Raw genomic sequence first — 22,454 nt, 5'->3', positions numbered from 1 at the left:
GATTTCCTTCCAGTTTTGGTGGTGATGCCGTTCTTGTTTGGGGTGTTTTTGACTTTTTTTTGGGGTCTCAGTTGGGTTCTGTTGGGTTCTCGTTGGTCATCGTGTTGGAAAAGGGTAAATTTTGGTTTTTGGAGAAGATCAGGTAGGTTTAGGGTGGTTTTGGGTGGATGTATGGTTTTGGGGGATTTTCTTCCAGTTTTGGTGGTACTGTCACATACAATGTTTACTTATTTTTACAGTGATTTTTACAGCAGCTGGCAGGTCACAGGTTTTCTGTTCTCGAAGGAGTAGCTGTCCTTGAAGTATGAGTGTTTCTCCACTTTTATAGTTTCAGCAATAGGATTCAGGAATGGCAAACTTTATTGATTGCTTCTTTACCAACCTCAGGTGATGTTAGCTACAGTATTTTTGTCATGCAGAGGGGTGCTGAGGAGAGTGTCTAAAGCTAGGCTTTATGATATGGGATTTTTGCACTCTTCAATATGGTCAAGACTTAATGTGTTATTGGAATGACTGTTCTCCCATTAAATTGCTCTTGTCTTGGAGTCTGTGCTTTTCTTCAAAAAGAATATTCATTAAGGAAAAACTTCGTTATTCTCTGGAGTATGAAATGCTACACTCTGCTTTTAAACTTAGCATCATCTTTAGCTTTGAAGTTTGTTCCACCAAATATATACTATTTTGTAATCTGGTCATTACCTCCATACCTCTTCTCTATGATTAATCTCATCCAAGTCTCCATTTCTCCTTAATTTCACTCCATATCATCCACTTCTGTAGATTCCAGTGCTATCAAATTTCCTGTATTTACTATTAATACCATTGCTAATTCCAGGGAATGGTGGTAAAATGGTGGCTACAAATTTGAGATGTTTTCCTTGCCCCTATATTAGAAGAACGTGACAGACTTTTGTGAGTTACCTAGAGAGCTGCTGTAGCTCTGGAAGATGTAAGTTACATCTTCTTGATGAATTCAAAATCAACTTTTACATATAGCTAAGATTCCATACTGTAAGCAGTAAACTGAAATGAAAATTCAAAAATAATCATCATCAACAACATTTTTTGTTGTTGTTTGTTTTTTAAGCTTTTTTTTTTTTTTTTTTTAAACTTGTGTTATTCTGACACTTGCTGATAGCTGTGGTGTTGCTGAAAACCCTTTTTGTCAGTTGTTACTGTTAAAATTCCATAGGAACATAAATATGTTGGATTCTTTTTTTCCCTGTCTCTTTGCCCTTGGATGTTATCTGAAGTTGCAGCTTGCAATTATGAATTTACTATTCATAAATAGTAACATATGTTGATCCTGTTATTCCTCGTGGCTCATCCATTTGAAGATCAAATTCAGATGCCCAATCTTTGTTATATACAGCTAGACTGCAATAAATCTACAGCTATTTGCTGGTCTTTCTGCTCCCTTTGCTTTTCTATGTGTAGTCACCAGTTAGAAAAGTTCCTCCAGCTTCCAAAAAACTCGGCTCACACAGTTGTTTCGATACAATGCCTGTATTTGATGTGTCTGTGTTGATGACTGTGAAGACAGTTGTTCCACAAACTTCAGTTCCTTTTGAGGAAAGACAGCATAGATAATCTTTAGCATTTGAAGGAAAGGTTGCATGAATAGGCTGAAAATGATGTGGTGTTTTATCAGTTTGAATTTCCAGGGCTGTACACTGTCCAAAGCCTGAACTTGGAAATGCCTTAAATGCACAGCCAAGCCAATCTGAAAAGTATGTGTGAAATTTTTTGTACCTATTGCTGGTATTTTGGCTCAGATGCAGATGTACAGTAAGGATAAGTAGTTAAACACTGTGACAAAAACTGGTTCAGTTTAATGAAAGAGTTTGATCAATCACTATTTTGACCTTTCCCTCTAACTATGAGAAAGAGCAAATGTTTAATGAAGGATTTTGGTCATTCCAAATTTGCTTTTTCTCTTAATCAGAGGGTAAATCAAAATGTTGACACTTTCTGCAAAGGGAATCTCAGCTTTGAAAATAGTCCAAACCTCCAAGTATCAGACAGATTTTGGGGCCACAAGCTCTGAGGCACTCACCTTTGCTGGTTGCTCCAGGTTCTTGGACCCTGGCTCTGATGTAATTAAAATGACTTTTTTTGAACTCAGGCTCCCAGTACCCTGTCAGGTAGGTTATTGAGAAGATGGGAAAACTGCCAGGACATCAAATAGACTTAAAAGTGACTGGCAAGTTATATTCTACTGGAGTATTGTTTTTTTTTTTTTTTTTTTTTTTAATGTTAATTTATTTTTATTTTTTCCAGAGGAATGTTTTGATGATTACACCATTTTTGTGGAACACATTCCAATTCTTAGTCAGCTGAAACCACATATCTTGTTTCTCTACAGAAATAGGTGTAAGGATGCCCCAAACTTCCAAAGTGCAGAATATACTTCTGAAAGATATACTGTGCTATGCAAAGCCCAGCCCAACCACTTTTATTATGGATAAATTTAAGTTTTAAGAAATGTAAAATTGCTCAACCTTTCTTTTACTATTACTTCCTAACTAAGTTCCTTTATCTAAATTACTTGAAAAGTAATACTATTACCAAATAGTTAAGAAGCCATTATCAGAAAATAAGGTACTTTGGGGTTGTTTTTGCATTTTAATGGGAACTATTGCTTGTAGCTACAGTAAAGAAAGATGTCTAGAACTTTTCAATTATTCACACAGTTTCAGTTGTGGTGGGATTCTTTATTGCTTTTTCCTTTCTTTCAAAGTATATGAGTTGTTCTTGATGTCGTTTCCTGTTCAAGAGTTACTAACAGCCAAAGAGCCTGGCAGAAGTTTTTTGCACTCAGCATCTGAGCTGTAGTCATTTCCTATTTCATAAGAGAAGAATCTGGGTAAAACAGGAACTAGTTTCAACTGGTTCATGCAAGAAGTTCTGAATGATGTATTTTTCCAAAGCAGTATCTTTTGAGTATGCCAGTGAGCATGGGGAAATTGGTCTGAGTCAGAGGCATGCTAAGAAGCCATTGCGGGTACTTCTCTCTATATCTGCTTCATGGTCAGAGATTTCTAGGGATGTCATGTAGAACTTGACTTTTTAAGAAAAAGGTTCCTTAAGGTTCCTAGGGCATAATAGATTGATTAAATTATTAGCATATGAAAGCTATTGCACTAACTTGTAGGTTGCTTGATTTTTGTAAGAGGAGAGTCACAAGCTCAGCGTTATTTTGAAGAGTCATTGGGGCAGAAAGCAGTTATTAGTTTTATGTCCTATGAAAATTTAAGACAGGAAATACCTGGCTTAATGTTTTCTATTGTTAAAGAAATATTCTAGAAAGTACGATACTGGATATAACTGCTCTGAATGGTGAATATCACAAGATAATGGGACCCAGCTTTGCAAAACATCAAGTGCTGTGCAGCTACAATGACAAACAGTAAAACTCTGTGCTCCCCAAATTTTTAAAGAGAATGTTTGATTTTCCTTAGGAAACTGGTACAAACACAAAAGGGGAAATTTGTCATGGGATTTCTTACTTCCAGACTGTGAAGATCACATGTATGCAATAGTTATCATTGGTATTGCAGTCTTCAATCATTTGCCTGCAGAAAGTGTTCCTATTTAGGGAAATCCTTAATTAAGTCTTCAAGCATGGCTTGCCCTGGCTTTCCTTGCACGTATCTGTAGAGCCAAATGAAGGTGAGACTGCAGCCCAATAATAATGGTTACAAGGAAAACTATCACCATATAGAAGTTGCAACAGTAGAGGGTGGAAATAGTTTCCATCCTTGAGGAAGCCAGACTGATTGCAGATGTCTGGCCTGTTGCCTGTGCTTCCTACATTTTTATAAACAGTTATCCTAATACAAAGACAGTTTGTTTTTTTTGAGCATTGATTCTTTTCTGTGACTATCCTATACATACAACTGGGAAGAAGATCTGACTATGATTTTATAACTTTAATTTAATTACATAGACATAATATTTACATGTGTTTAACACTTCAACAGTCATAGTCTCAAAATCAGTTTTCTTGTGTCATTTGAGTGTTTACTCCGCACTATCACTGAAAGAAGGTTCCTGCAGAAGTTTACTAGCACAGTTAAAGAGACATTTTTAGGATTCTTTAAAAATTGGATGTTATAGTCTTATTTTGGCAGATGCTGCTCTAAAATTATGAAGTTATAACAGTGAGAGAGCCTTGAGAACATCACAATGAATTAAACATGCTGCAGCTGCAGAGTTTGCTTTAGATGTCTGCAATAATGACTATTAAAGCTAAAGTAAACTTAGAGATCCAAATTTTATAATATTGATTTCCAATGTGATCAGTTGTTCACATAATTATTGCTGCAATTAAATACTGAGTCATTGTAAACAGATGTACATACATTTATGTTACAGTTCTTCTGTCTCTCTGAGGAAAAGTGGCAATTGCATATGTGGTTTGGGGGATACGTTCTTTTTGCACCTGCTCTATTTTCAAAAATTAAGAATTAAAATAACGAACTTTTTTACCCTCTGGAAAAATTAAAAATGATTATGCATTTTCTTCCAAAGTATGCTTCTACCCAGTGTTTTTAGCAGTTGAAATGTTTCATGTATAGCATATGATAGCTCACTTTTACAAAGTGAGCATATAATTTTTGTACATATTTAGCAAAGTTTAAACTCCTTGTAATAGCAAATTGTACATCCAACACGGATAAATGTACCTGTGCTTCCTTTACTTGGTGGGTTTTCTGAACCAGTGAAACCAGGATTGCTAATGAAATGAGAGATGTGTAAACAGGTACAGATTCAAAACATTTTGACTATACTTTCTTATTTTAAATTCTAGGACAGTGCAGAGCCAACCATTTTCAAGTGTTTTAATTCAGTTATTAAATCAGAATGCTTGGGTAAATTGTAGATTATGGAGCAGGTAGCATAACCTCAAATTTCCTCTTAAAAGAAAAACAAATCAGAAATCCCAGAAGAATCTGGGAAGACAGGAAGCTAGAAAAGGAAAGAGATGGGGTCAACGAGGAAAATGGGATATGGGAAAATGTAGTGGGAGTGAGAAGAGGAGTCTGGACAAACAGATCAGAAATGAGAGTTCCCAGAAAAGGGGAAAGAAGATGGTATATTTGATTATCAGCAATCGTTATGGAAAAGAGCCCGGGTTGGTTTATAAAGCTGAGCTGAAAAGAGGCACAAAAAAGAATCTTTAGGCTGTGTGAAAGTTTGATGGAGTAACAACAAAATAAAAATCATCAGGCTCTAACTTGGCAACAAGAAATGGGTATTCAATTGGCTCAAATAAACTGAGTAAACTCTCATTTTTATTCTGGATATGGCATGACTAGAACCTGAAGTTATATTAGAGATCTGAGGGGAGAGACCAAGGCTATAACTTAGTATGGGGAAGTAGGGAAGAGATGGAGCTGGAACAGGTACATATTGGAGAAACTCAGCTTGCAGAGAAAAGATAAGTTGATCCCAGGTTAATCTGCAGCACAAGATTTTTTCAATGCTGTCCGCATCTGTTAGTTCTGTGGCACAGCATATTTCCTGCCTAGTGAAAGATGTATGTTACAGGAATTGAATGAATCAATATTTCTTTGGAGAAAAAAAATCTCCATGTATACACTGAGGAAAACTGAACTACAGTTGCAATCAAACAAAATTAAAATGCAATCAACCACATTCCAGGATTTCTCAAACTGCAGGTCTCAGGATTTCTCAAATCTCAAGATTTTTGTGATCTCAATAATATTCTTTTGAAATAGTTTGTAATAATCCTATATGAATTACATTCAACTGCATTTCATAAAATCTAGGATTCTGTGCATTTTTTCGTGTTTCATTTATTCATATGAAGCTTTATAAAGACAAATACGGTAAGACAAGAGCATTTGACGAGGTAAAGCTACTATAAATATCATAGTCTTAAAGCAAAAAAGAAGTATAGTTAAGGCAGAAGAGTAAATAATTCCTGCTAATCATTTTAATCACTTTGTGATAATATGCAGGTCATCAGAGAACTACATGAGGCAATAAGAACAGTGTTCCTCTTATTTGCAAGGAAGCTCCAGTTTTGGGTACAACAGTGTGCTACTTAACATGTTAAAATTTTTTGACTGGATTGTAAGACAGTAGGTTCCAAGTTTTTTTCCCTTTGTGAAAATGTATTCTTGTAGTCTGGATGGTCATATATAGTAGTCTTTATTTATTGTGGAATGTTTTTAATTAATTAAATTGTAATGAGAGAATGGATGCTTAACTACGTAGTGTCTTGCAACAGAGTAATAATGTGCCTGTCATTTTAAACACAGAATAATTCCATTTTATGCACACCATAGACTTGTCAAATAACATGGTCATAAACTTTGTCAAATAAAGAAGTGGTCATTCAGTTAAGTCAACAGATAATGTTTTTAAATATCTTATTTTTTAGCGTCAGTTCTTCAGCACTAGTCTTTTTGGTTCTTCTTCATCAAAGCTACTCAGTGTCACCCCTTTGCATGTAGAAAGCCTGAAGACATGTCACTCTGTATTATGAAATAATTAACTGTATAAATGTCTAAGATGTACTAATATTAGCCTGATTAATTCCCCCCCTCCTTTTTTTTTTTCCTCAGTACATCTACTTGGTATTGTTCAGAAATTTAATTTGAATAAATCTATAACTAGAGCAAATCTACAACTGAACAGTTTTAAGAGAAATATTCAAGTATGATATTTCTGATTAAAAACACAGGATATGTCCAGTGGTAAAATAAAATGATAACTTATAATTCTGGCTTCCATTACATTCAAACATTATTCATGCCCAGAATTATTAGAATAAATTCCACTGCACTATTTTGCATCAATACTATTACACAAGATTTTGCTGGAGGGTATTGAATAAATGTAATAAAGCACTTGTAATAGTGCTTTTTTTTTTTTTTTTTTTTTTTCAATCATGGATTGTTATAATGCCATTTCAAGGGGTCTTTTTTTTTTTCTTTCTTCCCCTCTCTGATTATTTATCATCTTATTTGTAGCTGGATTAGAAACAGATTAGTTTTTATTTTAAAGCAGGCATGGTGATTACTACAGAAAACACCAGTGAAACATGAAAATTACATTTGGAGATAATATAATATCAGAGGGACAGGTTATTTACTATTGAAAAACATTATGATTTCATCAAAGGCAAAGTTCACAGTGTCTACACATTATTGTGGAATATTATCGAACTTTGTGAAACACTTCACATTTCCAGCACAATTAGTACTTCAACTTCTATGCTGTATAATTATCATGAAATTGTTTCTACTGTTGAGAGTCCCATTCATTATTTGTAGCAAAAATATTTAGAAAAATATCTAATTATGGGCAAAGCAAAAAATCACCAACACCTTGTTTTAAAAAGAAACCTCTCTCGTGAAGAAAATAAAAAAAAAAAAAAAGAAAAAGAAAAAAGAAAACTCAGAGAAAAACATGTAAGGAAAATCACTTCACAGTTGTTAGTTGCATTGCTTAGGAGAGTACTGGTAGGTAGGTACTTAATATTACACTAAACAACAAAATGTAAAAACTTTTGTTAACCATAATGATGTTAAATATTATTGAGAGTTAAGAATACCAATGGGTATTCTTCAGGGCTTGATTCTTTCACATTTGATTTATCAAATAGTATCTTATTTTGAGAATATTGTCTTACTGACTACTAACGAAGTAAGTTATTGTCCCTCTCAGGTCAGCTTGAGATATATATTAGTGTAAACATCAGGACAAGGAAGAAGTTTTAATTTTTCCATGTTACTTTCTGACAAGAGTTCATACTACACAAGATAGCCATTGAATACAATGACTTGAAACCTCTTACCAAATGACATAATTTAATGTGTTTTTTGTTGTTGTTGTTGTTGTTGTTGTTGTTGTTTTGGAAATTGCTTTACTTAGATTTTTTTTTTTTTTTTTTTTTTTGCCTTCCTCTCTTCCCCCCCTTCTTTCTCTGTGAGGAAAATCATTTAGCTGGCTGTGAATGTTACTGATTACAGTGATTCTTGCCACCACTTTGCCCTAATGAGTCAGCTAATGATTTCAGAGAAGTAGCCACCATTTTACAGATTGATGTTGCATTGTATTCCCATACTTTCATTGTAGATTGAAGGTACTCAACTTCGTATTGCTTGGTATACTGCAGGAATTTATGGATCTGCTGTAACACTTTCTCTACTGTTGCTTTTCATAATTCTGGGTCTCTAATTGGTGTAAAACTGTAAAGCTATTCGCTGCACTGAAGCTCAGAGTGGATTTTTTTTTCACCAGAGATGGAAATCTGTTCCTTTCTACTGCTATGGAGTTTTCATTTATTTTCTCACAAGTTTCTTTAGACCATTCAGAGCTATTAGCTGGCTTGGTTAATGCACAAGCTCTGTGTGCAAGAAATCACTCCAGCAAGCAATTGCTTTTTCAAGGGGGAAAGCAGGATTGCATAGGGAATAACTTTTTGTGAGTTAACACTTTTTGTGAGTTAACAAGTTTTGAATGGAAAGTGATGGAAATACTGTAAGTCTGCAACATGCTTCCTCGTGTTTTCCACAGCTCCTATATTTGCTGAGTTACTTTGCAGGCACCACCTGCACCTTCCCCTTAGAAATACCCTCTCAGAAATACACTAAAAGAAAACAAAAACAGGTTAATGGTTTTATACCAAGTCTGCTATGGGGCTTTCATAAGACCTGAAGAAAATTATCTGGACTATTATTTTTCCCCCATTTTCTCTTTCTATTACTTTCTATTCTAGGTCCCCTTTCATTCTTGCTTTTTGGCTGGCTGGTGGTTGGAGTAAATTTGTTGTGCTGTTCTGTAAATTTGTATGGATTAAACTACTCTGAGTCAGTGAGATTAAAGATATTAGAGTTTGCATCTATGTGAATACAAAAAAGAAAACAAACAAAAAACAAACAAACAAAAAAAACCCAAGCCAATAAATGTCTGAACTAAAATTGAAAAAATGCTGCTAGGTTTTCTGTATTTGTGTTTCCAAGATAAACCTCATTGAAGTTGATGGGGAGCAAGAATATAATTGATGCAAAGTGTTTATTTTGGGTCTTGTAATAACTTAATTGTCAATAAAAAGAATATCCAACTAGTTGTGCCATGGAGTGAGTTAGGATAATTTTTCATTAGTCAGCCTGTGTAATCTAATTGCCTCTCTTCTGAATGACCTTTCTGAGAGGAGAGAAGAGAAGATGCAAGTGCATAGCTGAATCATACGTTCTCCTTGTCCTCTCTTCTCTCAAGCTTTCCTGACTTGGTTGCTTTGACAATGCTGCTTGTCTTCTGCTTGTCACATCCAAGACTTCCCAGACATCTGCATTCAGTGCATTCAGTGGCTGGCTCTAGAACTCATATTTTTTGTTTGAAATATATACTTTCCTTGCCAGTGGTTGACTTTTCTGTGAACTTTGAATTTTTTTCATGTCTGCCATTCATTGTGAGTTAATACAGATATTCAGGCTAGGAATGCAGGGGAAGGCTTCCCAGGTGCAAAGCAGCAGTAAGATTACATAATTTCCAAAAGCTTGTCTGCAAAGCTTCACCAGAAACCCATGTGGCTCACTGCATGCCACATGAAAAAGCCTCTAACATGGGACTGTAATTTTGGATGAAGAATTTACAGGAGAGCAGTATAATGTGTGTGCATTTTGTGGACACATGATTTTACAAATATTTTTGATGGAAAGACCAGGCTCTGTCATTAGCTGAATGGCACAGCTCTGGCAAGCTGTGTTGCGTTTTAGGTCGGTATAATACGAAAGTCAGAAAATAATGAAATTTATACCTGTGTTGTGAGGTATACATAGTAAAATGTTGATTTATTAAGACTAGCATCTTTCTAAAAGTTTCTGCAGTTCTGCAGTACTTGTGCAAACAGTGACGATGCACAAACACTTTTTCTAGCAAAAGTGGTCCAGTGACATAGTACAGATAAGGTAAAACTAAGGTCAGGTAAACATATGAGAACATTACTCCTGTTAATCACGTGGAAAATATTTGCTTGGATGGGTTAATTATGTTTCTGCCTTCACAATTTTTTTCCCCTGTAAACTCATTTTATTCATTTTATTAACTTCTCACAGTCCAGCCTTTGTTTCCTCTGACCTGCTGTCAGTTGAGTGTTTGGCAGAGACAGACACCAACCTGACAGCATGTGGTTTGAAAAAACTGAAGCCTTTGTATGACGGGAACTGGTGACTAAAATTGGGCTCCTACATCCCAAAGTGCTTAAGCAGGAAAGAGCACAATTCTGTGGAAAATACATAGATTTACTTAAACAGTAATATATTTCAATGTAGTTGTATAAAGAAATGTGGAAGTCTTTTTATTTAATTTTATTTAAATTTAAAATCAGTGGAAGGCTTGATTTGTCGTGTCATGGAACGAACTGTAACCTTATTTCCTCTTTATAAGATGACTTGTGAAATGGCTGTTGTAGCTCTTTGATACAGCATAGAGGCTACGCTGGACGGACAGATGTAATTAGAGTTGTTTAGCAGAATAATAGTGTTGTAGTTGTTCTTCCCACCTAATGGGATTGTTGACATGCCCAACTATTTTTTTTTTTCTTTTTGAACAAGGTCTTATGCTACACACAGACTGTGCTTTTATTCAAATAGCAGCACTGCTTTCATGCAAGAATTGTTATACATTCCTTTACAGCCATCTGTATTTTTTTTTACAGGCTACAAATATTATTTGAGCAAGAAGGATCTGAGAAAAAGGGAATGTGAGCAATTTAATAGCTTTGCACCTTTAAGCTCTCAGCATACTGAGAGCTTAAGTTGCATGTCTTCAGTGTTCAGTGTGTGCTGCTCCACTGAATGCAGTGGCCTATGGTATCTAGAGAATTGGTTTCACATCTTGGAAGACATTGCAAGCAATGTAACTAACATAACCTAGCATAACCGTTAGATCCAAATAATTATTTATGTGTATACATATATATACACACATATATATACACATTTAACTGACTTGACATAACTGATGACATATGAAGAGAAGCCCAGCATTAAAATGACAAATATATTTGTAAGAGAAATATAAGGTGCATAGTATAATTTCTTCTATAGTGTTTTATGCTATCATTCATCTATAATTGATGTTACCCCACAAAAATATTTTTAGAAAGGACTCTGTCCAAGCACAATGAAGAGTTAAGTTCCAGCTTTTCAAATGACAGTCTATCCTCTTCTTTTCTGTTGTTCATTTATCATTGTCATACTTACTGCTGTTGTAACCATTCCAGACACGTAAAACAATGGGGGTTTAGCCTGCTTGGTATTTATCATTCTGCATACCGAAAACATTATGAAGTTTAAAATCATCAAACTGACATTATATCTTCACTTAAATAATTTTAAAAAGGAAAGCAAATATTAAAGTAATTAAATTGACATGGACACAAGTTAGTCAAAGCAGACCATACAAAAGTTAGTGAAAGCAGACCAAATTTAAATGAGGAAATTACTAGCTAACCTACTGAAGAGTTTTCCATTTTATAGCATGCAATGTTACCAGGATACAAAGGAAAGGTTAGAATAAATGCATAAGTTATTGAAATTCCCAAATGCTTACCTAGAAGCAGCTGCATCAAACAGTTTTGTAATTTGTTAACAATATATTGTTGGTAATATTCTGTCCCCCTCACTCCTCCATCCCCTCATTTTATTTGGTGAAAAAGAATGTAAGAAGTCCCAACAGACTATAATGATCATTGCCCCTTGAGGTCTTTTGCTCTGGAGGGGGTTTGCATCTTACACAATGTCATAGTTTTCCAAAGGATAATGAAATCCACTGGAGAATGACTGCATTCTTTCTGAATTGCAGTTGTATGGCAACCAAAATCAGCACTATGAAAAAAGAGCAGAGAAAATGGGACATAAAATAATATATTTTAAAAATGGTCTTTGAAAGGGCGTGATTTTGCTATGACTTATTCAAGAATAAATGCTCAATGTAGAAAGTAGAGTTGGGCCAGTAACGAACTAGGAAATTTCATATCTTAGCTTCTCAGCTAATACCAAGGATGATAAGGATTTAAATAGAGAAACAAATCAATGAAATTTCTGCCAACTGTCTCATCTTCAGGACTGAGGTTTGCACACATACATACTGTATACATACCAACCTAAAGTACTTTGCTTTCCAGAGGATTCTGCTGGTTCAGAAGCATTGATTATCATCTCATCAGTGATACTGCCTGCATGATCTTAATGTTTTTTATTTTGAGGTACTTGCATTCAAACTAACTTCCTAAGTTTATCTTGAGATGGGGAAAATTGTAATAAAATGCCACAGTAACAAGCTGAAGGTTATTTATAGTATTAGTTATAATACATGATTTGGTATTTTGCAATATACTATTACTACCAAGATTTTTGGTAGTAAATAGTAGGATATCAGTCTACTTGGAATGTGATTAAATGTGTGCTTGCCAAGAAGAATGAGTTAATATTGATGCAGAGCATGAGTAGATCTGTTTTCAGAGATGTATGCAAAGCTGGTAGAGAAACAGTTTCTGTGTTTCCTGATGAAGCAATCTCAGCGGAGCATTGTTTCGTTAAGTGCAGTGTCAGGAGGTTGCTGTCATTGCAGCATTTTTTCTTCCTGACCAAACAGTGGAAAAAAGACAGATGAGTACTGTAGAGCTGGATGTGTATTGGGTGTATAAGCAGTAGAGTTTAATTTCAACAACATAAAGGAATTATCCAGGTTGACTGAAAGTACAGGTTGCTCAATAAAAGATAACTGCATATCCAGTGGCCTAAATTTTCACGTCCCTTGTGCTTCTCATGAAAATCAAGAATTTCTGCATGTTAATTTCAGTAATCTCTGATTTCTTGGGATATCTTTTCTTCTTTGTGGTTACTGGATAAATTGCTAACCATATTTTAAAGTTTCCAATCTTGGTGTGTAGAGTCAAACTACCTAGGCTGAGCTACTCAAAAAGTAGGTTAGACACATGGAGGTACTCTGAAAATGGACAAGAAAAATGGTTTGCAGGTACCTTCTGGTGCTTTCAGCTTTTCTGATTATTTAAGTAACATATATGCAAAATCAGTAGAATTGGTATTTGGCCCCCAAAAGGAACAAGTACTGTTGGCATATGCTGAGCTATATAACTAAAACTAGACTTCTACTTCATTGGTTAATGGTTTTATTTTGTGGCTTCGTTAGGTGTGAGTTGAAACCAAGTGACAATAATAGTGTAACATCTATCTGAACTTTGACAGTGCTAGTTAAGAAATCACCAAGTAGTGCTAACTCTGTGCCTTCTCTCTCTTCTTCTCTGTCATCAAAAGTAGCATTGATCATTAATACCGAAATGAAAGTAAGAGGTAGCAGTTCACACAAGAAAGCACTTCGATGGCAGATGTTTTACATTAGGTGTTGTTAATAGTCATGTTTGCAACTGCAAATGTAATATTTACATCCATTGAAATAACAGCAGTGATTAAATGGGATAAGAGCAGAATGATACCAGCTGCTCCAGAACATCATATTTTTTTGTAAGCTTGATTGATGTTGATTGGGCATGCCCTGGATCTGTGGAATACCAGTAAGAAGCTGAAAAGAAATCCCCAAACAACAACAAACCCCAATAGCTGGGCAAGCAGTTCATTAGTAACATCTCTTGAGCAAAAAGAAAAGAAAAAAGAAGAAAGAACAGTACTGAATACACTAATCAAATTTTCATCGTTGTATAAGCTCTGCATAGATTGACAAAGAGGGAAAATAATAGGTTATGATTAACATTAATAACACTTACATTGCTAAAGCAGTTGGCAGATATCAACTAGAGATTCATTTAGAAACATGGCTTGTAGCTACTGAGAATGGTATTCAGCATCAGATACTTTGTATTAGAAATTTTCCCTGTCAAGCAAATGAAATGAATTTTGCTTGCAGAAAAACAAGAAGTGACAGAACAAAAGAAATGGGATGCAATTTGGGGTCCCATAGATATGAAGAGCTTCTATTAAAGAGTATCAAAGTATCTGTAACATCTGTCTACAAGAGTAAGATCTTTTTTTTTCTCATTTTACTTTTTTTTTTTTTTTTTTTTTTCCCCCCCAGTAATTTATATGTATGGCTTGCCCTCTCTTGTTCTTGTTCTTGTTTAGAATTAAACAAAACAAAACAAAACAACAACCCAAAAAAAAAAACAAAAAAACCAACAAACATAACAACAGCAACAAATCCTAACATCCTGTCCTCGCAAAGTCAAGCTCTAGGGAAGAAATATTTCTGGTACTGTTACCTGACGGGTAGTTTTCAATCTTTTCTTTCATTTTCTTTTACTCTGTGTTCTATCATTTTTTCTAGTCCTCTCCAGATGAAAAAAGGATCTACATTCTCCTAATTATTGTTTTTTGTATCTGACTTTTATTCCAGAACCTGACGTTTGAATTTCTTAGAAAAAAACATTGTCTATGCTTTGTAAGCAATCTTTCCTATTACAGACACAACTTTGAACTGTCAGTTCATTATGTATATGTGATTATTTTTTTCAGCTTTTCATGCTCCATCAAGTTTCTGTAGTTGTGGGCACTGTTCCAGAGTCTAAATATTCATATGCTGAGAATTCCATGCTCGAATAATACTTTAGAAAATAGGAAACTGGTTTTACACTAGAGGTAAAAGACAAAAACATTTGTCCTAATTAGTTTTTAAAAAAAATCTTGAAATAATGGGCAAAATTATTCCCTCAAATTTCTGATACAGTGTGTTTGCATATGAAAATTATCTTATGTAAATAGAATTCATTACAGGAAAGTGAAAACAACTTCATATACCTTGTTAAGTACTTTTACTGTGCATTGTTGTAACAGATCTAATCCATATGGAATGTTTTATTGCCTGAAATCAATGCCTTTGTAGAAGAGCTTAGTAGAATATCTACTTAACTCGTTGGTAAAGATATTTTTTATTTTTATTTTTTCAATGGGTTTGGTTGTGTTTTTGTGTGCAAACCCTAGCCCTAAAGTTTTCATGTGTGCAACTGAAATGTGTGGAATATGAATGTCAAAGATTTAGCGACATAAACAAGTAGCTTCTGAACATTGCAAGGAACTATTTGTTGTACTTTGTGTATTTATATGGGACAGGACAGAAAATGATGCAATTTTAAAAGTTGCTGATCTTTGTAATATATTTTTTATTAGTAACACAGAATACTTATTATTTCTTGTTGCCATCATTACCATTGACTCTAAGTATTTGTCTGTTAAGATTGTTTTTGTCTAATTGAAGATAAACTCTCTGAAATTAAAATAATGAAAATGTTCCATATTTATTCATTGAATAGCAATTATTTGATAAGAAAGATAAATGGATTCAAGACAATATTAGCCAGAACAATTCTTAAATATCTACTTTGCTGTTTGGGAACTCGGAACGAGCAAATCAGAGCCTCATATTCTGTCCTTTCTGTCCTCCCAAACTCAAAGGAACACCAAAGGCCTCTGACTCAATTCACTCAGGAGCATCTAATCTCTACTATTCAATTTAGTGTTTGTAACCTTTCTAGCACAGTTAAACCGACTTTCATTCTACTTTGTGGCATTGAAAAATAGCTGTTAGGAAAGCTGGCAGCTTGACTACTCTGGCTGTCCAAGCTGAACAATGTCAGAGAAACATGGGGCTTTGCTGTAGATAGAGTTAGATTTAGAACTTCAAATTTCAGATACTCCTATGATGAAATGGGAACAGTTTTCTGGTTTAGTTGAAACCCTGATAAAGTTTGAGTTTACAAACTGAGTTTTGAGAAAATTAAAGTTACATTTTACTTTGGATGTTCAATTCTTCATTATGACTTGGCAAAACCATGGCTGCTGATGGGAGTGAGAGATGGATCAGGCACTGGAAAGAAGTGAACTGATGGTTAATAACAATAAGTCACTGAATTCCAACTAGTGAGATAAATTTTACTGATGATGCACAGGCATGTTTTAGGGGCAGCATGAAGTTCACACAGACTCAGTGGTTTTGTTTACTCTTTCTGGCTCATCATTTAGTGACTTGCTGCCAGAGTGATGTAACCCCATTTACTACAACCATTTGAGCCTGACCCTTCAGCCAATTGTTCACCTATCATATTATGTATTTGTCTAGTTGTATGCTGGACATTTTGTCCAGAAGGATACTGTGAGGAACAGTATCAAAAGCTCTGAAATCCAAAAGGTTTACATCAATAGGCTTCCCTTGGTCAACTATGTGCTTAACATTGTCATGAGAGGGCAGTTGAAAGGGAGAGAACAGGCAGTAACCAGAAGCAAGATTTATGTATTTCAGTAACCTGCTTGCCTGATGCTTTCTGAGGCCCTTGTGTTGCATGATCACTATGGGAGATCAGGGAATGAAAGAGGGTGTGGAGGAGAGAACACAGAGGGTAAACTTGGAAATCTCTGGTGCCAGTTGTTCCACCATATTGTGAGACTGCTCCAATGTAGTTGTGGACTCATCCTTACCCACTGCCACGGGTATGCTGGACAGCATAGCCTTCCTGGAGGCAGTGGTTAGCATCTGAGAAAGCAAAGACACTGGCACAGATTTTTCTAAATTTTAGTATAATCAGAGATTTTCCTAAGAGGAATTCATTAATGGGTAGTTTTCCACTCAGCTTTGCCTCTTTCACAGTAGAAATTTTAGATTGTAAAACCCTAGCCCTAAAGTTTTTCATGGTGGTGGAGTTTGAGACTGTTCAGAGCTTAACATCGATTGAGACTTAAGAACAGAAGATTCAAGAATTGCTGAAATATTAAGTATTCTTTTTCAATGGAATGAGTTTGTTCTTGCTTCCAAACAGTGAGGTTTGCCCTGCTTTAACATTCATCTACCTTAGCAGTTTTGTAATTAATATTGTACTTCAGTGTGTCAAGGAATGCATAAAGCTATGTATATTACTCTATCGGTCTTCTTAAGAAAGATAGAGTTAGTGGGCTGTTCCTGTGCAAAATACTCTCCTGTGATGTCAGAAGAGATCTGAAAAAATAATTAAATAAAAATAGAATTTTACTGTAAATTATTCATTAAGAGTGTGCATTTGAAAACCCAGTTGCAGCTGATTTTCAGCTAATTTTCATCTTGCTTTTCCAGACAGAATTTTTTTTTTCTTTTTCAGAAAAGTCTTCTGTAAATATTAGAAACTTGGAAGGCATTAACACTTTGAATATTTGGTTATGCATAGTTAGTGAATCAGCCTGAATGCACTTATAGAGAACATTACTATATTAATTTATAATATAACTGATTTTTTTTTTTTAAGAAAGTCAAGTTACTGACCCTTGCTGAAGGGAAATGTAGGTTTTATTTGAGTTCTAACACTTGCACACAGAGATTTGAAAAAACATATCAAAACAAAGAGTTGTAAACTAATCATTAGAATTGAAGGCATCAAGAAGCATTAGAATTATTTTCTAACTTGCTTTCACACTGCAAGGTCACCCCTGAACAAAGTGATGAAGATAATGTATTTTGTAGGGAATATAATGGGTAGAGTTGTCAAAAATAAACTCCTTTTAAACAGTGAAAACATCAATTGAAATTTGCTTCTAACAATTTTATTGTCTTTTTTTTTTTTTTTTTTTTTTTTTTTTTTTTTAATTATTTCACAGAGGATCTTTCTCAAAGCTGGAAGTGAGGAAGAAATCTTTGCACATCTTGGCTTGGATTATCTCGAACCATGGGAAAGGAATGCTTAAAATGATTTGCTAGTGTGCATTCATCAGTTGACAGTGATGGTCTTTCTGCCTATCTTGCAGTCTGATTTAGATATATATATTACATGTCTCTAAGAGAAAACTTTTAAAAATATTAGTTAGAAGTCCTTATGTATGCTTACATTCCTAGAAAAGAACAGATTAAGTTCTTCAGAGTCCTCTCCAGTCTTTCCAGTTTTAGTCTTTGATTTTTCTTCATAGGATGACAAAGAGGAGGTAGAGCTTGTGGATTTATTTATTTTTTTTCAAATGAAAACTTCTAACTGGTGAGATTTTTGCTTGTAACAGAAACTTCAATAATAATAATGCTTTTTAAAATATTGTCAGCTATGACAATACCTAAATAATACAAAACATTTCAGCTGAGTCCAAAAATCACTGAAGTACACGCTTAGCTTTAGCTGAATTTCTTAAGTATTTTGCTGCATTCATATACAGTTTTTCTACAGTATATAAAGGCCAAAATCCTAGGTGGAAATTAGTCTGGCAGTCTGAGGCTTCAGCTATAATATTTATCTAGTTGCATCACCACTCTATAAAAACTATAATCAAGCTGAGAATTCAGCTTAGACAATATTACACAGGAAGAGATTTTGGAAAGGAAAAGTGGAATAACTCAGCAGCAATCTTCAATGGTGAGGAAAAATACTATAAATTTGGAGTACTAATTTGGACTTCAGAAGATCCAGGACGTGATGTGATGATCCTTGATCAGGAATTTGAATTGTAACCTATATGACACCAATTGCTTTAATTGTCAGACTGGTGGCTGCTGTGGTGTGAAAGCTTTTATTTATCTGTACTCATTTTTTATAACTTGAAATTTATTTTTTGTCAGTAGCTATATATGCACTGGAATGAGAAGTTTACCTGAGCTCTTGGCTGCTCTAGACTGTTATTCCATCGTTTTGGTCAGAAATTCATTTTGTATGTGAGACACTTTCTAATGAAAGTGATCCTTTGAGATGTTTTGTTTTCAGTAAATTCTCAGTGGCTCTTGTGATTGTTATGGATTTGGAATACATTTATCCTTTAATGAACAAGGGTATTTAGTAGTTTAATATGTGAAGTTACTCACTGACAATTCCTTTGTCAAATTTAGAATAAAGGTGATTGAGAGCACCATGACTGGTCAAAATTTTTTCTTAATTAATACTGAACTTTTTTTCCACCCGCTAAGGCTGATTTCACATCTTGGCATGACAAAACCATTCACAACAAGTCTTACTGACAGTAATGGTGTCCCCTATTCAAACAATGACAATGTCCCATGGCAGCATAGATGTCAAGGTTCTACATGTGCATAAAATATACCAAGACTTAGTATTATAGTGCTTAATTACAAGATGAATGACTTAAAGTGCAAGTGTCAAAGCTATTGCTGGTAATTAAAAAACATCTTCTAAGAAGCTGCCTCCTCAAGAGATGTTTTGTTAGTATAGTAGACAGTATTAACAAAAGTTCCTATGTGCAGTTTTATATGCAACATATTTCTGGTTGTTAAAATAGGTAGTAGCTGTGTTTTTCTGTGAAATGTATTCATTTTCATGGCTGGAATTAGAACCATAAAAACACTTTGAATATATCAGTGCTTATTCAGTTCTATATATTTGATGCCCAGTTCTTTTAGGGTACAGTTTATTCATCACACTCTCCATCTCTACTACTGTATTCATGAACAATGCTCTCCTTCAGTTTAATACAGGTATTCATCAAGGTAAAATGTTACAGAATCAGGCCCAGAAGTGACTGTAGGAAAATGAAAACTATTTCTTAAAAAAGCATCTTTTTTTTTTTTATACAATGATCTCATGCTATTCAATAAACACAACCATATCACAGGTCATTGGGAGATTTCTCAAGCGTTAGCAAACAACATGAAATAAAAGATGAATAGGAATGGTCTGCTGCAAGAAATTAATGCTATGCCGTGAATCCATTCTATAACTTGAGATAATCTGCATTATATGGTACAATTTAAATTCTGTAATTTAAAGCCATGATATTTGTCATTATTATGATGTCTTTAGTAGAGTTGTAGGAATTTATTTATTTTTTTTCAGATCTAGTTATGTGACAGAAAAAGTATGCTGACCTTGTTTACAGGTCCCATTCAACTGAGGAATGGATTTTTAAAAGGACTGCATTGTAAACCATTCTAAAACCTAAAATGGGGAAGTAGAAAAATGTGATAACAGCATGAAATTTTATTCTTGACTGTACCAATAAAACCATCCTTTTAAAGTGTAGTTTTGCTAACTGAGCTGAAAATACAATGCCACTTTCTGAATTGCTCTAACTAGAAAGCACTGGCTTCACTTCCTTCTTTATCATACTGACATATGAAACACCTTCTGTGTTTTGCATCAGGATGCTGACACTTAAGTAGCAATGAAAATTTTCAGTCCTAGTGAAGAGAATAAAAGCTACACTACCTTATCTACATATACTTTTTACTTGACCAACATTTATCATAAATTATACATTCCAGTTGTGCTGTTTCTGCATACCTCATGCCAGAGAGGAAATATGAAACATTCAATTTTTCACGTAAAGAAGAAATGTTTGAAATTCATAACTCCCATCCTGACCGCCTATGCATCACTTATAATTATGCCACCTGTGGGGGAGAAGATACCAAACACAGGTTCTGTCAGCTCCTTGAAGACTGGAAAAAAAAAAAAAAAAAAAAAAAAACAGCACACTACTTTATTTTTTTTTCCCCCTCAATTTCCATAAGCTTTCTTTAGAATACATTTGACAGAGAATGAAAAACATGATTGCTACCTGGATCATAAATTACCAAAAATTACAGTATTTTTAACTGAGCGGTTGGATTAAACAGAATGTTACGTTAGATGACCAGGATGATCTGGCTATGAAGAATATAGCATCTGTTATGAATTCCTCCACTGAAGAAGCTGCTACCCCTGTTACTATCATAGAAACTGTATGCATGATCATCTCTGATAGCACTCACCAAATTTATTGTACATGCAATGACAGAGCCAAGAGGCATAGTGGATGTCATTAGCAACAGTTATACACAGGAATAAGTAAAATTTTAAGACTCAAGAAGAACATAGAATCATTTAGTTTGGAAAAGACCTTCAAGGTCATCATGTCCAATCATAAACCTACCTGGATTCATTACTAAACCATGTCCCTTAGTAACATCTCCACTCATCTGTTAAATATGTCCAGGGATGCGTATTCACCACTTCATAGAATCATAGAAACACAAGATTGGAAAGGACCTACAAGATCATCTAGTCAAACTGTCCTCCTATCACCAATACTACTCACTAAGCTACTAAATAATATCTTGTAGCCCCTTGTCTAGGCGCCTCTTGAACACTGTGAGGGATGGTGACTCCACCACCTCTCTGGGCAGGCCGTTTCAGTGCCTGACCACTGCAGAAAAAGTTTTTCCTAATACATAATATAAATCTCCCCAGGTGCATCTTGTGGCCATTTCCTTGACTCCTATCTTTAGCTATCTCAGAGAAGAGATTGACCCCCTCCTCGTCATAACCTCCCTTCAGGAAGTTGTAGAGTGCAATGAGGTCTCCCCTGAGCCTCCTCTTTTCCAGACTAAACAATCCCAGCTCTCTTAGCTGCTCCTTATAGGACTTGTCCAGACCCCTCACCAGTTTTGTTGCCTGTCTCTGGACATGCTCCAGGGCCTCAGTGTCTTTCTTGGAGTGAGGAGCCCAAAAGTGAACACAGTATTCAAGGTGCGGCCTCACCAAAGCTGAGTACAGGGGGATGATCACCTCCCTGCTCCTGTTGGCTACACTATTTCTAATACAAACCAGGATGCCTTTGGCCTTCTTGGCCACCTGAGGACACCGCTGGCTCATGTTCAGCCAAGCATCAATCAACACTCCCAGGTCCCTTTCCTCTTCTAGCCACGCTGCCCCAAGCCTGTAGTGTCGCATGGGGTTATTGTGGCCAAAGCGCAGGACCTGGCACTCACCCTTGTTAAACCTCAATGCATTTGCCTCAGCCCAGCAGTCCAGCCCATCCAGATCCCTCTGAAGGTCCACCCGACCCTCAGGCAGATTGACTCAACCTCCCAATTTGGTGTCATCTACAAATTTACTGAGGGTACAGTCAATCCCCTCATCTAGGTTAATAAAGATGTTAAACAAGATAGGCCCCAGTACTGACCCCTGGTGGACACCACTTGTAACGGGATGCCAGCTGGACTTCATTAACCACTACCCTCAGGCCACCGGCAGCCAGTTTCCCCAGAAGAATACTGTGGGAGACTGTGTCAAAGGCTTTGCTGAAGTCTAAGTAGACTACATCAACAGCCCTTCCCTCATCTACCAGTGTGGTCACACAATCATAGTAGATGAGGTTGGACAAGCATGACCTGCCTTTCGTGAACCCGTGCTGGCTGGGCCTGATCACCTGAATGCCCTGCAAGTGCCATGGGATCTCACCCAAGACAATTTTCTCCATAACTTTCCCTGGAACTGAGGTCAGGCTGACAGGCCTGTAGTTCCTCAGGCACTGTGGCCTCCTTACTTCCCTGGGCCTGTTCCAATGCTCCACCCTCTTTGTGAAGAAATTCTTCCTAATATTCAATCTAAACCTCCCTTGGTGGAACTTGAGACTGTTTCTTCACATCTTATCACTTGTCACTTGAGAAAAGAAATGAATGTACATGCACGTACCTTATTCACTAGAGATGTAAAATAAACTGAC

General features: G+C 35.5%; 1 protein-coding gene across 1 annotated transcript in view; it reads left to right on the top strand.

Moving 5' to 3' along the window:
* Positions 1-18,830, top strand: part of DNTT (DNA nucleotidylexotransferase) — a gene marked incomplete at its 5' end in the record, with an annotated part of 91,583 nt that extends 72,753 nt beyond the window's left edge. The window contains one exon of the mRNA XM_082765055.1: positions 17,634-18,830. Within this exon, the coding sequence (XP_082621181.1) occupies positions 17,634-17,720 (87 nt within the window). The 3' untranslated portion in view covers positions 17,721-18,830. The remainder of the gene's footprint in view (positions 1-17,633) is intronic.
* Positions 18,831-22,454: the final 3,624 nt, after the last annotated feature.

The sequence above is a fragment of the Aythya marila genome, assembly GCF_965140915.1.
Source record: "Aythya marila genome assembly, chromosome: 7".
Taxonomy (NCBI): Eukaryota; Metazoa; Chordata; class Aves; order Anseriformes; family Anatidae; genus Aythya; species Aythya marila.
Note: the sequence above shows the minus strand (reverse complement) of the source record. Positions and strands in the feature narration are given on the sequence as shown.